We start from the raw sequence: 15,962 nt of genomic DNA, 5'->3' as shown, positions 1-15,962 counted from the left end.
CAGGTAAGGTCGAGGACAGCAGGCTGGCCCAGGAGGTCCTTGCCCAGGAAAGAGCCGTGCGTGTGCAAGCTGGTGTGTGTGGCAGAGTAATGGGGATTAATCTTACAGAGGGGGTCCCTGCAGGAGTCCTTTACACACAGCGCCCTGCCACACTCCCCGGCGCTGGCCCTGCCCACGGAGTCCAATCTCTGTCTCATTGCCATGATTCCCATTCCGGCAGTTCTGGGAGAGCTGGTGAGCCTGGACAGGACGGCTCAGCTCCAGGGCCCAGTGGCTGCACACAACTGCCCCAGGGCAGACCCCTCTTTAGCTAAGCACGCGATGCCAACGCTGGGGTGCTGGGAGCCTCACACCTGCTCTTCCCTGCCCATCCCCACCCCTGGGAGGCCTCTCTCTTCCACCCAGACTCCTATCGAAGATCATCAGTTTGTGCAGGAGACTCCAGATGTGGTTTGGGAAGCAGAGTCCCCACCGTGGCTCACATGCAGCTCTGCTGCTGGCAGCCACACCCTGCCCACCACACAGAGCCAGCAGAGTCCGCATCCCCACTCCCCAGCCCAGCCCCACATCACCCTCACCTCTGGCTCCCAGCACACAGAAGGGATCACAGAACATCACCAAGGGGGATCTGATTCAACTGTTACTTTATTGCAACTCAGGGCAGCGAAGCTAGGCCGTAACACAGTGCCAGATCCCCGCCAAGCCCTGGGAATCCTGACCAACGCCTGGGGCCCAGCGCTGGCCCCTGACACCCCAACACTCCTGCCAACGCCCCCACAGCCACGCCTGGTGCCCCCGTCCTCCTGGACCTTCTGAGAGTGGCGACCTTTCCTCCTCAGCTGTTACTGCTTCTCACAGAGTGAAACTGGAGCTCCTCGCACTCAGAAAACAAGTGCCCATTTTCCTGACTCAGCGCCATTGGAGTAGAAGTGAAAGGTGGCCTGCATCCATCCCACGGACTTCCTTGTGAATCGCAGGGAAGGCTCGGGCAGGGTTGTGAAGGAGAAACAGGTCGACTCCAGGGCCCCTCATCCTCTACAAACAGTGCCACGCACACCAGCTCAGAAACAGGGGCCCCAGGGTCAGGGTCGTGGCTGGTCCGGGGGACATTCAGAGGAGCAACCCCTCCAGGAGTCGTGCCTGCCCGTCAAGGGGAGTCGGAAGGAGCCAGCACAGAGCCCAGCCAAGAAGCACTCCAGGGAAGACGGGTCCCTCCTCACCCCTACTCTCCTTCAGTCTGCAGGGTTAGGGTCTGAACTGCAGCAGAAGCAGAGCTGAGTCCTGGCCCCGACGCCACGACTGAGGAGCACTCCGGACTCTGGACGGGCAGTGGGTGGGGCAGCACCGGGCAGGTCAGCAGGGAGGGTCTGCTGGTTCCTTGCCGGGAGCTGCTCAGTCGACGTACTGGCGCCGGCCTAGGTGGGGCGTTTCTGTGAACTGTATCATTGGACCCGCCATCTTCTCCTCGAAGACAATGACCTGGGGGAGAGACAGCTGGTAGGTCTTGGAGCCAGACCAGGGCCCTCAGGAAGGGCTGGGGACCGGTTGGAAGGAGCAGGGATCCACTCAGAAGGGGCTTCTGTCCCCTCCTGCCTGCCGAATGCCCCCAGGGAAACTGTGTGCAGGGAGGGCATTGTTGAGAACCGGTCCCTGGGAAAAGTGCCCTCACCTGGTTGATGCCTTCGGCCAACCAGACACCGGGGAGGTAGAGGGTCTCCTGGGGCCCGACGTTCCAGTAGCGTCCGAGGTTTTGCCCGTTGACGAATACAACCCCCTTCTCCCAGCCCTTTAAGCAGAGTAGCGACGGTGTCAGTCGACCACGAGGACCACCAAACACACACACAGGAGGCAGAGACACAGACACAGGCCATGAGTTCTTCTCTCAGCTCCCAGGGATGGTGTTCCAACAGCCATGCGGTTAACAGGTGGGGAGTTCTAGCTCCCGTTCCGTGAGTGCTGAGCCCCCCAGGCAGAGTGCATAGGCTCAGACTGGACATAGGAGCCTGGGCCTGAGAGTCCACCAGGTGGTCCTTCTGCTCTGAGCCCACCCCTCCCACACCAGGGAGGCCAAGCTGGAGACCCTCTGGGTACAGGCAGTGTGGGGCCTCTGAGAGGGAAGCCCACAGAGCCTGGGCAGGGCGGGGCTACAAACCTCCAGCTTCATGAAGGTGTCATAGGGGGAGAGGGGGACAGACAGGACACCCAGGAAGAAAGCAGGGAATGTGGGCACGTCGGGGACAGGGTTCCACTTGTCTCCAAGGAAACTATGGACAGGATGGAGGACAAGAGGGTTAGGGTTAGGCTCCCAAGGCCCCCCAGCCCCCACCTGCTGACTGGGGCACAGCACTGGGCACGGGGGTACCACGGGCACATCCGCCCCAGCTCTGGCACTTCCCCCGCCATTGGGGGGGGGGGGTGCGGAGCCGCTCTGGGCTCTGGAAGTTTCCAGGGCCTTGGGGCTGAGGCCAGGGCAGCTCCCAGGCTGTGCGGGGCAGGGACCGACCTCTTGAAGAAGCCCTTCTTCATCTCCAGGCTGTAGATTTTGAAACCTCTCAGGGGAGAATCGTTCAGATAGAGGTCCCCAATTAAACCTGTGGGGAGGAGGCGGGGACACTGAGCAAGACCAATGGCAGGGGACAGCTGACCACCCAGGCACCTGCGAGAAACATTTCTGGAAAGTCTCCTGGCGAGGATTCCCTCTGAAGGGCCAGCTCCCTGAGGGCATTCTCCACACGACTCAAAGCCTCCCCCAGCAACCCCAAAGTGGTGAGTGACCCCAGGATGTGCAGGGGGGCAGCGCCTGAGGGCAACATTGGCCAGAGCCCCCTCTGAGGGGGACGCTCCCTTCCAGGGGCTGAGAATCCCAACCCCATGAAATGAGGCCAAAGGGGCAGGTGACCAAGAGCTCACAGCGGCTCCAGCCTAGCTTCCAGGTCAGCTTGGTGGGGTCCCAGACTCTTTTAAGTGCCAGGACAGGTGTGGAGGGGCACACAGTTCCGGCAGGCAGGACTGTGACTTACGAACTAGGACAGGACTCCACAGTGAGAGGCCAGGACACACCTTGGTCGGGGGCCCAGGGAGGCGAAGACGGGGACCAGGGCCAGGCTATAGTGCCTCCCACCCCAGAAGAAAAAGGGAAGTGAAGGTGGGCCTGCAGAGGGAGCGCCCAGAGGAGATGCTGAGACCCAGAGAGGAACACAGGGATTCCTGGGCAGCCTGGCAGCGCTGAGGCCCTCTGGACGGGCTGGTCCCCAGGGTCCAAGAGCCCCCGGGGCTGGGCCACATCTCCCTGAGGTGAGGAAGGGCTCTGCAGGTTCCCTCGTCACAAAGACCAACACCCGTGAGCGCTGGAGGCCACCAGGCTTCCTGCCACAGTCTGATTTATTGTCTGAGTTCTGACTTCATAACTTACATAAAACCACCCATGTTTTGATACAGAAGGGAAAAAAAAGGCAGATGTAAACAGAGACTGTTTAGAAGGCCAGGAAAAATAAGATGAATCGGTGGGATGTTCCTGGAGGAGCATAGGAGCATTTTGTTCATGTGTCCTCCTTCCCACACAAAATGGACTATCGACGGGCTCCAGAGAGTGAGAAAAGAAATTCAGCGTGAAGAACCAAGAAGGCAAATGTCTTATGCCAACTCACTCCACTGGCCTCCGTAACCCCCACCAGTGGTCCCCATGACCCCCTCCCCCCAGTGGTCCCCGTGACCCCCCTCCCCCCAGTGGCCCCCGTGACCCCCTCCCCCCAGTGGTCCCCGTGACCCCCTCCCCCAGTGGCCCCCGTGACCCCCTCCCCCCAGTGGCCCCCGTGACCCCACCTACAGCTCAGCCTCCGTGTGCTGCCATGGAGAAGGAACAGCCAGGCATGTGTCGTGACTCACCTTTGCGCTGGTCGTTGATGTTATCCCCATAGTTGACTCGCCCGCAATTCTCCACCAAGATCCTTAGCAAAATGAACCCCTGCCAGGAATGCAGCTGTCACTGAGGAAAGCCTGATTCCCAGCCACACAGGTACAACTGCCCCTCGGGGTTTCTCCGTGGAGCCCCAGTTCTCCCTAAGCTCTGAGGACGGCAGGGAGGGTTCCCGCTGGTCAGAAAGCCACGCTCACCTCCCCATCAGCAGCTCTGTGTCTCAGCCTCCCTGCCTGGCGCCCCCACACCTGCCCAGAGCGCAGCTGGCAAGCACCCGCCACCAGCCCCAGGGCACACCTGGATCAAGGGGATGGCGACTTCCTTCCTCTTGTAGTCCAGGAACCCTACGGAGACTGTGTTCACAAACACCTGCCAAGCGAGCAGACAGACCAGGACGCACCCCATTGGCTGGGGCAGGCAGAGGGAGCCATGTGCACCAGCCTGGGAGGAGGTGGAGGCCGCAACTCCTGCCGAGGGGCCTTCTCCACACCTTGACGCTCAGGGGAGGGTCAGGCATGCGGGACAGACAGGCCGCTCCTACCTGCCCCCGGTCGCGCACGAGACCACTGAGTATGCCAGACGAGGTGATGGTGGTCTCGTACAGCGTGTACCCGAAGGACTGCCCGTTCCCATCGTTTATCGGGAGGTTCTCCATGTTGACTGGCTTTTCCGAGCTGACTGGCTGCATGGAGAAGAGACGGGCAGGGCCTCGCCTCCCGGGGGTGGCGGGCAGCAGGCACCCCCCCCCCGACCCAGGGTTAGCTCTCTGGTGGCAGGGGCGGCTGGGCAGCAGGAACACTTCTTCCACTTGACTTCTCATCACACAGTTGAGCTCCGTGGTTCTGCTCCTGACTTCTCGTCCCACTGCCTGCATGGCTCCCCACGGTCACCAGGGTGGGGATGGGGGGGAGCAGCACGAAGCCCAGTGCGCAGTGACTGACGGCTTTGTATCCACCACACCTTCTGCACCAGGGCAGCTCGGAAGCGGCTCCAGGAGGGGCGCCCTTCTCAAGAGGCTGAAGCCCCATCCCCCACCTCCTCCGAGACTGGAGGCCAGGTCCCGACTGTGTGACCAGCCCCTCCTCTGCTGCTTTCTGTCCCTCCCGCCTCATGCTCCAGCACGAGTGGGTTCTCTGCTCTGAGTTCTGAAGGTGGGGAGCAGACCGTGACGCGGCCAAGCAGCTTCTCTTCCTTCAGGGCCGCGGGTGGCTCTCACCTCCTCCAGGTAGGGCAGCACATCCCACAGGGACAGGCAGAAAACTGGCTTCACTGCCTCGTATGCCGTCTTGGGAAGAAGGTCGGGTGGGAGAGGCAGAGGGGCCCCTGTGACACAAGCAGACAGAAGGCCGTCCGAGAGGATCCCCCGGTCACGGCGCCTCCAGCCTCCCTGGGCCCGGCTCCTGCCCACAGCCCAGCACGCCCCTGGCCCAGGCCACTCTCAGTCGAGCCGAGACGCCACTGGGAAGGCAAGGCCGGGGGCGGGCAGGGGCATCCACATGTCCTCAGGGACCTTGACACTTGTGAGAAGGTGGGGCTGGCGGGACCCCAACTCTGATGAGAACTGCCCCTCACACATGCCTGTCCTTGTCTGGGACGTTCCCACACACAGACCAGCTGGGGTGCAGGCTGGGGTTGAGGGGAGCAACTCAGAGCAAAATCTGGGGTCTCAGAGCAGAAGCCGGGCCCAGTAGGGCCTGGGTCCACGCAGGCAGGTACCTGAAACAGAACCGAAGAATTCCCGGAGCTTGACGTACTTGGCGGTGTAGTCCCCGGCCTCCGTCAGCACCGCGTCATAGTCTGCAAGACACCCAGCACCGTCATGGCCTTGGACCCTGGGCCCTAGGACATGTCATGCGTGGCAGCAGATGGAGGGGGAGAAGCTGAGCAGACAGCAGGGTCCTCGTCCAGCAATTTGGGCGTCATCAGTCGAGACACCACACCTACTAAATACTACTGAACGCCACCCAGAATGCCAGGCCCTGAATTTCCAGGCAGGGGGCCAGGGGTGCCTCATCTCAAGGCCTGAGGAGGGAGGGGGGTTCCCCCACCTGAGGGTCTTCCCTCCCCAGCCCGTGCCCCCTCTTCCCCTGGCTGACTTCCGAAGACCCCCCCGTCTCCAACAGCTCTGAAAGTTCAGAAGTGATCACGCAGACAGAACCTTGGCCATCACACTGATGGGGCCATAAGCCGTCCCGAGGGGTTCCCCTCAAAGGCCAGACCCACAAAGCTGGGTGCACAGGAAAGGCCCGAGCTGGGGACACTTGCCATAGCTGGTGACGTCAGACTTGTAGTCCTGGAAGTGCAGCGCCCCGTTCATGAAGCCAAAGTTGGTGCCCCCATGGAACATGTAGAGGTTGATGGAAGAGCCGGCGTCCACGATGGCAGACACCGTCTTGAGAACCTCTGGCGGGTGGGTGCGGAGTCAGAGAAGGAAAGAAAGAGATAGAGAGAGAGACAGAGACAGACAGAGAGACGGAGAGAGAGACAAAGACAGAGAGAGGGGGAGAGAGAGAGACAGAGAGAGGGAGGGCCACGCGCTGAGGCCTTCTTCCGACCCCCTCACCGCTCGTCCTAGAGCTGCCACTAAACCCAACCATAGGCTGTGGGGGAAGACGACAGATCTCGGACCCATGGCCTGGGCTTCCAGGGCTCTTGAACCCCAGGCAAGTCTGCACTGACCCAAGTCTGCAGCCCGCAGTACGGTGGCCCCCTCCTCCTGGCGGGCCCCTCCTCCTGGCGGGCCTCTCCTGTGACGCCCACTTAGGAGACAGGGAGACCAGATTCAGAAAGAGAGATGTGGTTCTGACCCCCTCCCTTCCCTGGTCCCACTGGACTGGAGAGTGAACCCTCAGCACTCAGTAACAGCAGAGCAATGATATAAACGGCTGATAAATACAAACATACATACGGTTTAAAACCTCAGCACTGGTCCAAGACATGAGGGCTGAACGAGGACCTATCAGACCACCAAGCACCAAAACTACTTTCACACTCAGTGTCGATGCGCCTGCTGGAAATGGGACGGCTAGGCTCTTCCTGGGGCAGGTGAGTAAGCACGGTCAGACGTGCATTAACGAAGCAGGGCTGTTGCTGGGAAGGTGTTGCAGGAGACAGGCCAGGTGAGCTAACCTGACCACGGGAGGGCCACCCAGGTCCTCATCAACAAGAGACCGAATCAGCCCTCCAGGCTGTCTGCTTTCCTTCAAGTGGTGATGGGATCCACACCTAACCATGTAGGAAGCTGTGCACCTGTGTCCCTCACGGGCACGCGAGGCTGCAGGAGCAGGTGCGCCCACCTCTGCCCACACCCGTCTGCAGGTGCGCCCAGGGCTGAGGACGGAGACGGAGGATGCCTGGGCCACACACGTCCCAATGTCTGCTCTGCGCTCCAGGGCTTCTGCTTCTTCTTGACACATTGTGCTGGCCAGGTGTCTCCAGAGACACACGTCCTCACCTGTTCACAAAGGCGTCCCAGAGCCCCGTTCGACCGCTCACCTCATGCGTCAGGACTGGTGACTCCGGACCATCAAGACCTGACTATGCGGCAGAGACTCCCCGGAGCCCGGCAGCTCCTCTGCATCACGTAGCAGCCAAGCCAGAACTTAATCTCACACTCGCGCTGGACACGGCCCCGCACGGCGCTCACCTGAGGAGTCCAGGATGTTGTGTGGGCCGCCCCACGAGTCGAACCAGCCGGTCCAGTACTCCATTACCATCTTGGGCTGAACGCTCTGCGCACCACAAAAGCAGATGTTAGCTGGCTGAGGGAGATGGGGAGACTCCTTCCTGAGGAGTCCAGCACCTCCGACTTCTGGACCCTTCCCAGCTGCACACCTAGCCTCAGACACCTGTAAGCAGGGCACAGGTGAGCACCAAATGCACCTGCACCTGCTCGTCCCCCATGTGCAGCCTCCACCCGGAGTAGAGTGAGTGGCTGGGGCTACCGAAGCGGATACAGCAGACACTGCCCCGTGGATGTGGTGTCAATGCTGCCCACGGTGCTGGTGGAGAACCCCGGGTTCCGCCTGAGGTGAGCCTTTCCCAGCAGCACAGCCGTGTGGTCCTCACACCGGTTTGCTTTCTAGATCAAGCCAAGCTCTATGTGTCCTCTCCAGGGAGGGAGAGCCTTCCACCAGAGTCACCCTCTCTGAGAGGCTCATGTGGACACAGACCCGCAGCTGCCACGTCCCTTTGGCTGGAGGGGTCGGGGGCTGTGGGGTGGGCCCTCCACCAGGCCCAGGTCAGTTTCATCAGAAGTTTGCAAAACCAGACCAGAAGACCAGGGCGCCACAGCTGTCCCAGCGCAGACTGCCACCACGATGCCTCGCAGGACGGTCCAGAGTCTAGTATTGCTTCCAGATCCTGACTTGGCGCAAGACTGCCCCAGGGACACAGAGATCACTCCCGGGACCAGCTCCGCACAGCCACGTTCGCAGAAGTGCCAGAGCACCAGAGAGGCGTTGGGGCTGATGCTGGTGTCGCTGGCTCTGCACCGCAGGTCTTCCTCGCCCATCAAGCACCCCCTCTGCCACTGACAGCCTGGCGGTCAGGGGCCCCTGGCACAGGGCGTCACTGTCCCTTCAGGGTGGTGGCAGGTTTGTGGTCCGTTGAGTAGAAGGTCCCCACCATGCCGCAGGAAAGGCCACAGAAGTCACGACAATTTTCTAGCAAGACCAGTGGCTTGGTTTCCTCATTGATGCCTACCTCCAAGGGGACACCCTATACCTCGTTTAGGTCAGTAAGTCACACACGTCAGCAGCCTCCAGTGCCAGGAGGGGTCCCTCACCTGAGGGGCCGGGCTGTCCACCAATGGCCCGACGTAGCCAAGAGCTGGCTGTACCTGGACTGTGCAGGACTCCCTGACCTGCCCCTGCCAGGGGTTCCCTGTCCTGGAATCTGTCTCCTGTGGCCACTGGGAGAATCACAGGGGATGGGACACTGGAGCCCTCAGCACACGCTGCCCCCTGAAGATGTGCTCAGGGATACCTGCTTTCATCTTTTAGTCACTGGACAGACCCAGGCCGGCAAGGTACAGCCTGGCACCCCAAGTAAAGCAGGGCAGGGGCACTGACCCCCTGAAGGACCTCTGATCTGAACGGCCCCTTCCTGGATGAAAGCACACGTTGTGGCCACGAGTGCTGTGGACAGGACGAATGGCCTGGGGCCACCCCTCTGCGGACGACGCTGCAGGAGCCTCTGGGGATCATGGCTGCCTGAGTTCCCCCCAGACATCACCCACTTGACCTTTAACTGCCCTATGAGGGGTCCCACTGTGACCCCCACTTCACAGAAGAGGGAAGAGAAGGTGAGGGGCACAACACTATCCCTATCCTGGGAAAACTCCAGGACAAGCCCACTTGGCTCCTGGGCAACTGTTTCCCTAACACGTCTCTTCCCCAGTGGGCAGAGACCCTGTCGTCTCAGACCCCTGCTGGGCAGGCGGAGGAAGCGGGGACACAAGCTGGGCCGGGGCCGCCTGCATGCTGTCTTCTTGGACCTGTGGAGCAGCTGTCCAGGGGCCCACTCTGTCCCACCTCGTCCTGGGCACCTCTCTGCATCCTGCTGGTCCCTCTAAACTCCAGTAGCACCTCCCACACACCGGGGCCCTCACCCTGGCGGCTTCACACTGTGGTTATGGCTTCACGTGGCTGTCCCTCTGGATACCACATCTGCTCCGAAAAGGAACAGCTGGAACAGGGGACAACCCAGCCTCCCCCACCAACAGCCCCATAACACAGGGTGAGATGCAGCCTCTGCTCCCCAAATGGTCACAGTGGCCTGGGCCAGATCATCGCTCTCCCTGGGAGAGGACGCGGACCTAAGACCGGAGGAGTCAGTCAGGGTAGGACTTCACCATAAGTTCCTGGATACATCCAGGAGCTCCTCCCCTCCTGGCCTGGAAGGGACTAGGACTCCCGTTTTCTGGTGACAACCGTCTTTCCGGGCCCAGAGCAGGTTAAGGTCAGACACAAACGGGCAGGGAATGTCTCTTCCCTCAACCCCTAGGGCCAAAATGAGCACACCTGGAACTCCTGAGTCTACAAACTTCCAGACAAAAGGCCTCTGGGACACAGCGCACCAAGCCCAGAGCTTCACAAAGTGCCCCTTTCTCAAGAGGCAGGAAACTAGCTTCACGCACCAGCCGACACAGGGACCCCTCAGAGCAACCTCGCCGGGGCAGGAAGAGGGGCACGGGGGTGGGATGGGCCCTGGGGAAGGGAGGCTGAAGCCCAGGGCTGAGCCGGGGCTGAGCCGGGGCCTTCCCTCAGTCTGCGGACCCGAGCCAGGGGCAGGCTCCCCACATGGAGGCTCAGCCCCGCTTTGGGAACCTGGTCCGTGCTCACTGACTCACCTGGACACTTAGCAGATAGGTGACCAGCAGCTGCAGCTCGCTCTGTGACTGCAGGTTGATGGTGGCCAGCACTGCAGGGGAGGAGAACAGAGAGTTCTCCCCAAATCCAGGAAGACCTGGACCCTCCTCACCCCACCGGCAAATCAACTAACTCATCTCGCCTCTGTCTCCCACCTCCAGTCACAGCTGACTTCCTGTAACATCAGGAGAAACCCCACCACTTGGCAGAGCCCCCCCGAGAGGCGCACCCCCCAGAGACGCACCCACCCTGCACTGCTCTCGATCGACATACTCTTTAGACCGGAGCCTGGAGCCTACACTGCACGTCCAGTGCCCAGTACAGGGTGCCCTTCTAAACCAAGGCTCCCTTTTACATCTTAGGGAATGGCTGATTTTCTGTTCCACCCCCAAGATCTTTAAACGGCTTTCTGCCAGAGGACGGGATCCCTGAGAAAGAGACCATGGACGTGGCCCTGAGGCTCCTTGCCTGCGTCTTGCCCCTAGATGGGGGGCCTGGGGAGGCAGGGCAGCCACCTGGGCAGCTGGCCCCCCGACGCACCAGTGATTACAGACAGACAGACAATAGCTGGGGTTCCGGGAGGTTAAACGACTTGTCTCAGGTCACACCACTGGTGAGTAACCCACCAGTCTGGGTAAGACTGCACATCCAGGCCCTCCTCACCAGAAGTGGACACCTGAGACAGGGGGCTGGTCTGAAACCTTGGCAGGGTCTCAGAGCCCAGTCAGCACGGCCAAGCGAACCCTGCACCTGCTCCGTCCTCCGTGACAGCCCAGGAAACAAGACGGAGGAGGAGACAGTAGGGAGCAAGAACGGGAGACGGGACGGTAGTTCAAGGATACCTCGGGTGCCTGGAAAGGGGCGGTGGGTCTGGAACCCACCTGAGAGCCGAGGGGACCGCCGGCCCCCACCCCAGCCCCCTGCATCTCCACATCCCAGACTCACGCCCCCTCTAGCCCAGGAAAGCAGAGGCTTGGTGGGAAGAGGACACTATGAACAGGTGACCCCTGCCGTTCCTACTGCCAGACACCCGCAGTGACGGCCCGAGGGTTCTCCTCAAGCATCACTTCATCCTGCGAAGCAGCACCCGCAGCACATACGTGGTTCCTCTCACTGGAACACGGACTCGCCCATCACCCACAGAGAGAGCACCAGCCACACCCCCACCAGCCCCCAGGGCCACTCGGTGCCTCTTCCCTAAACTGCTGGGTCAGCGCCGGATGATCCATCAAGAGGCTCCCAGACATGGGGAACAGAGCAGAACCAGTTAATGTGCAAAACAGTGAAATACCCTGAGAGAGATGAGAAAGACAGAGTCCCTGAATAAGCAGGCTGTGAGGAAAGAAATACGTTGAAGAGAAACGTGAGTGTGACCCAGGAACTAGGACTGGAGGAAAACAGCTGAGGATGTCACCCATGACACAGCAGGGAAGGCGGGGATGAACCACTGAGCACTTGGAGGGTCACCATGGCGGCACGGCCACAAGCGGTCAGAGACCAGACGGGACGGCACAGCCGGGAGGGGCCAGCTGGCCGCCCCGCCCTGCAGCTCAGACGGGGCGCCCCGCAGAGACCACCACTGGGAAACCTGGACAGACAGGCGGACAGACAAGAGGATGGGGACCCAGGCCCAGTCCCAGGGAAGGCGTGCCGGCCGTGGTCAGGCCTGGGACAGCGCGGCGCCGGCGCCATCGGGCTGGATCAGAATCTGACAGCGCAAAACCTGTCAACACCGCGACAGGAGTTTGGAAGAGGAAAGAGGGAGGGAGGAAGAGGGAGAGAAAAGCCCTCAACAGGAGAGGAAAATAAACGGGGTAATTACAGCAGCAGTGCGGCCGCCAGTCAGGGCGGGGAGGGGTCTGCACCGCCAGGAAGGCCGCGGGGCCAGAGCGGCAGAGGAGACCTGAACCCTCGGCGGGAAGGAGCGCGCAGTCCCACGTTACCGAGATTTACGGAGAAGATGCCCGAGAAGCGTAAACGTTCAGAATGGTCACTGCTGGGCGCGGAGGGCCACACTGTTCCTTTATGCGCGTTCCTATTATTTTACTTTTACACCTTGGGAAAGCCTTACTTTACTTTATTTGAACTAAATCATTTAAAATAAGTAATTCCGGGCGGCAGGCAGCGATCCGGAGGCTGGGGGCGGGGACGAGAGTGGGAGGAGGAGAGGCGGGGGCGCGAGGGGCGGGGACCAGCGCGCATCCACCCTCCCTGCGCCTCGGCGGACAGGCCGGCAGCTAAGCCCGCCCCGCCCAGAGGGCCCCGCCCCAGCACGGCCGCAGCCCCTCCAGGTGCTGAGCCAGTGCGCGGAGCCCAGGAAGCAGCCGCGGGGACACAGCGCCCCGCGTGGAAGCGACGGGAACTGCGCCCGTCTTACGGTGGGAGGACAGGCCCCCAGGAGACCAGCCAGGTCCGAGAATCGCCCCGGACGCCAGGGAGAACGACGACGTTTCAAGGAAAAGACACTGAAGGTACCACGGAGGTCGGGGACAGTGTCATGCATGGGGAGGCCACCGCGACCCCGAAAGGGGCAGGGCTGGTGCAGAGAGGAGGGTGGTACTGGGCTCGCCTGGGGCCAAGACCGGGAGGCAAGGGGCCAGGGGCCAGGGAGCATGGAGGAGGGGACGGTCAAGGGGACAGCGGAGAAACAGAACACCCTGCAGGGACGTGGGCCAGCAGAGCCCTATCGGGGGGAGAAAGAGCAGCACGTTTATGTGCGGGTGTTACAGACCAGGAGGGAGAAAACCTGGTTATGCCGACAGGACGGGGCTGGGGAGAAAGGGCTTGCTTGTGTGGGAGCAGCACGTCCACAGGACAGGGAGACGCAGGGCGACGGCCCGGTGTGGGGACTGAGAGGCCAGCCACAGGGTCTACCCAAGTCCACCTGTCCCAGCCTCCCCTACCCCCTGAGGCCCAGACCCACGCACACAGGAGAACAGGCAACAGAGAACTCCGCTGTGGCTCAGGCCGTCTGGGGGAGCACAGCCAGGCCAGGGTGCTGCCCCAGTCCCCCATCCCCTACATGCCCAACAGGCAAGTACCTCCATCCATGACCCCCTTGCTCAGGCCGTCCTTGTTGTCTGAGGTCAAGAGCAGCTCCACGATACCCCGGTCCTCCAAGGCCTGTGAGGGATCAGACAAGTCAGCCTGCCGTTCCTCAAAGGAGAGAAAGGGGGAGAGTCTCCGCAAACGACTGTTCTGTGCAGAAAGCTGCCTGCATTTCAACAAAGCTCCAGTCAGCTTGAGCTCCCACCGTGGCACTCCCGACTGCACCATACACTGGACCCAAATATCTGACTCCACCCCAGGGACCCTCATTTAACCGGCAGAGCATGTAGCCCGAGCACAGCGAGTTGAAGCAACTCCCCATACGGAGCCAATGTGCGGCGGAGGGTGCGGCCACGGCCTCAGGTGCCGGAGTGAGAGCAGCCCCCCAGGAAGACCCCCTACCACTGCCACCCAGTTAAGGATCCTTTACCCTTGGCCCTGGCAACACCACGTGTGAACTGTGCTTCCACTAATGTCAACCAACAAAGGGTAAACAGGTGAGGACTCTGTGGAACTAAAGGGAGGGAGAATGGGTTCACTAATTAGTAAATGGTGCCGGGAGATGTGGTCTTGACCGGAGAGGAGCACCAGACCCGCACACCACACCAGAGCCCGTAACACACCCCACGGAAAGAGCATGGAGACAGGGCCCAAGCTGACGCTTACTCTCTTGACATAGGGCATGTAGGCAGGGTCTCTGTTATAGGAGCCATACTCGTTCTCCACCTGCACAGCAATGACAGGTCCTCCGTACCTGTACTGGGGAAGAGAGAAACGGTCAGGGCATGGGTGTCATGGGAGCCACAGAAGCTCGTCGCCGAATACCAGAAATACATCCCACTTCAAAGAGCAGGTCTCAGAAAGCTTGGTGTATAATTGAGTGACGTCAGAGGACATAGAGCAGGAGGCTCCAGGACCCTGTTCCCCTGTGGAAACATCAAATAAACAACTACACACTGACTAAAATAACTTTGTAGGGGCTTTGGAAAGAAGCCAAGTGTTTAAGCAAACAACTGAATGCCCAATCAAGAAGAAGACATTTTTCAAATGGCAGGAAATTCCATGGTGTCCCGCCCCCTCCCTGGTATCTCATGGTACAGTCAGAAGGACCCACCCCGATTACAGTCCCCTTCCCCAGGATAGAAGGGACAGAGCTTGTTTGCAACATTCAGAGCTGTCTGTAGGCTGCCCGCTGCCTGGTGGACTAGCCGCTGCTATCTGACTTTGAGATCAGACAGAGCATATTGGTACAGTTTGGACCTCTGGCTGGGAGCTGCAGAAGACAGGCATGGCCCACAGCATGTCAGCACTCTTGGGGACCAGCACCCAAGGATGCCTGGCGGCAAAGTGTCACAGGCAGAGGAACACAAAGAACACCTCAGGCCACAGGAAGAAGCCAGGGTGAGACTCTGGGAATCAAGGCATAAAAGCAGCCAGGGGAAATTAAAAATAAAATAAATAAAAACATACACACTAGCCGGATAGGATACATGCCAAGGAAACATGTGAAATGATCTCAAGCTTTCATCCCAGGCTGATCTCCAAGAGCCCCCTGAATAGTAAAGGTGTCCCTGCAGACTGCAAGAACTGGGAGAGGGGCTGTTTCCTCAAATGCCCAGTTTTCAACCAAAAAACATGGCATACAAAGAAACAGGAAAACATACCTCATTCAAAGGGACAAAATAAATTTCCAGAAACAGTCTCTAAAGAAACACACCACTGAACTTACTAGACAAAGATTTTAAAATAACTGTCATAAATATGCTCAAAGAGCTAAAGAAAAACATGGACAGAGAAATCCGGAAAAGGACATACAGACAAAGTGAGAGTATCAATAAAGAGACAGAGACTATTACAAAAACTAAACAGAAATTCTGGAGCTGAAAAGTACATTATCTAAATAGAAAAATTCACCATAGGAGTTCAACAGCAGATTCAAACAGGCAGAAGAAAGATCGGGCAAACTTGACGACAGGTCATTTTGAAGTATTGAGTCTGAGGAGCAAAAAGGAAAAAGAAAGAAGAAAAGTGAACAGAGCCTGAGGGACTTAAGCAACATCAGTAAACAGACTAATATATTCAGTACAGACACCCTAAAAGGATAATAAAGAAAGGGGCAGAGAGATTATTTGAAGAAATAATAGCTAAAAAACCTCTCAAATTTGAGGAGACATAGATATACAAATCCAAGAAGCTTCCGTGAACTCCAGGGAGCATTAAATCAAAGACCCATACCAGTACACATTATCAAATGGTCAGAAGCCAAAGACAGAGATTCTTAAAAGGAGCAAGAGAAAAGTAACTTGACATGGACAAAGGGTCCCCAACCTTGCAGGACACGTGGTCCTATCCAAAACATCCATAAGACATTCAGTCCATAAGACATTTAGTTCATGCCAAAAGGTCCTTGAAATTTGGTCCTGTCCAAAATGTCGATGTGCATACTTGGACCATGCCAAATGGTCTTGGACAAGACCAAACATCAAAGACCTTTTAGCGTGGACCAAATGTCTTATGCACATTTTGGACAGGACCAAATGTCTGCTAACCATCCCCAATAAGACTATCAGTGGATAGCTCATCAGAAATCTTGCAGGACAAAGGCAGTGGGATAATATATTAAAGTG

The 15,962-nt window shown here is 59.1% G+C and overlaps 1 protein-coding gene across 2 annotated transcripts in view; it reads right to left on the bottom strand.

Moving 5' to 3' along the window:
• Window positions 1–643: 643 nt before the first annotated feature.
• Window positions 644–15,962, bottom strand: part of LOC105065390 (beta-galactosidase-1-like protein 2) — a 30,851-nt gene continuing 15,532 nt past the window's right edge. Inside the window, exons 6-19 of one of the 2 annotated variants that reach the window (XM_010950480.3) lie at window positions 14,002–14,094; window positions 13,329–13,410; window positions 10,269–10,339; window positions 7,563–7,647; window positions 6,182–6,319; window positions 5,633–5,713; window positions 5,133–5,239; window positions 4,458–4,598; window positions 4,214–4,285; window positions 3,886–3,964; window positions 2,504–2,591; window positions 2,153–2,264; window positions 1,670–1,786; window positions 644–1,479 (exon numbers count right to left, since the gene is read on the bottom strand). In XM_010950480.3, coding sequence (XP_010948782.2) covers window positions 1,393–1,479; window positions 1,670–1,786; window positions 2,153–2,264; window positions 2,504–2,591; window positions 3,886–3,964; window positions 4,214–4,285; window positions 4,458–4,598; window positions 5,133–5,239; window positions 5,633–5,713; window positions 6,182–6,319; window positions 7,563–7,647; window positions 10,269–10,339; window positions 13,329–13,410; window positions 14,002–14,094 — 1,353 coding nt within the window. In that variant the 3' untranslated portion in view covers window positions 644–1,392. The remainder of the gene's footprint in view (window positions 1,480–1,669; window positions 1,787–2,152; window positions 2,265–2,503; window positions 2,592–3,885; window positions 3,965–4,213; window positions 4,286–4,457; window positions 4,599–5,132; window positions 5,240–5,632; window positions 5,714–6,181; window positions 6,320–7,562; window positions 7,648–10,268; window positions 10,340–13,328; window positions 13,411–14,001; window positions 14,095–15,962) is intronic. The other variant, XM_074357222.1, reaches the window with a different exon arrangement.

This window comes from Camelus bactrianus, chromosome 33 (genome assembly GCF_048773025.1).
Source record: "Camelus bactrianus isolate YW-2024 breed Bactrian camel chromosome 33, ASM4877302v1, whole genome shotgun sequence".
NCBI classification, from domain to species: Eukaryota; Metazoa; Chordata; class Mammalia; order Artiodactyla; family Camelidae; genus Camelus; species Camelus bactrianus.
This window is presented reverse-complemented; position numbering and strand designations above follow the sequence as displayed.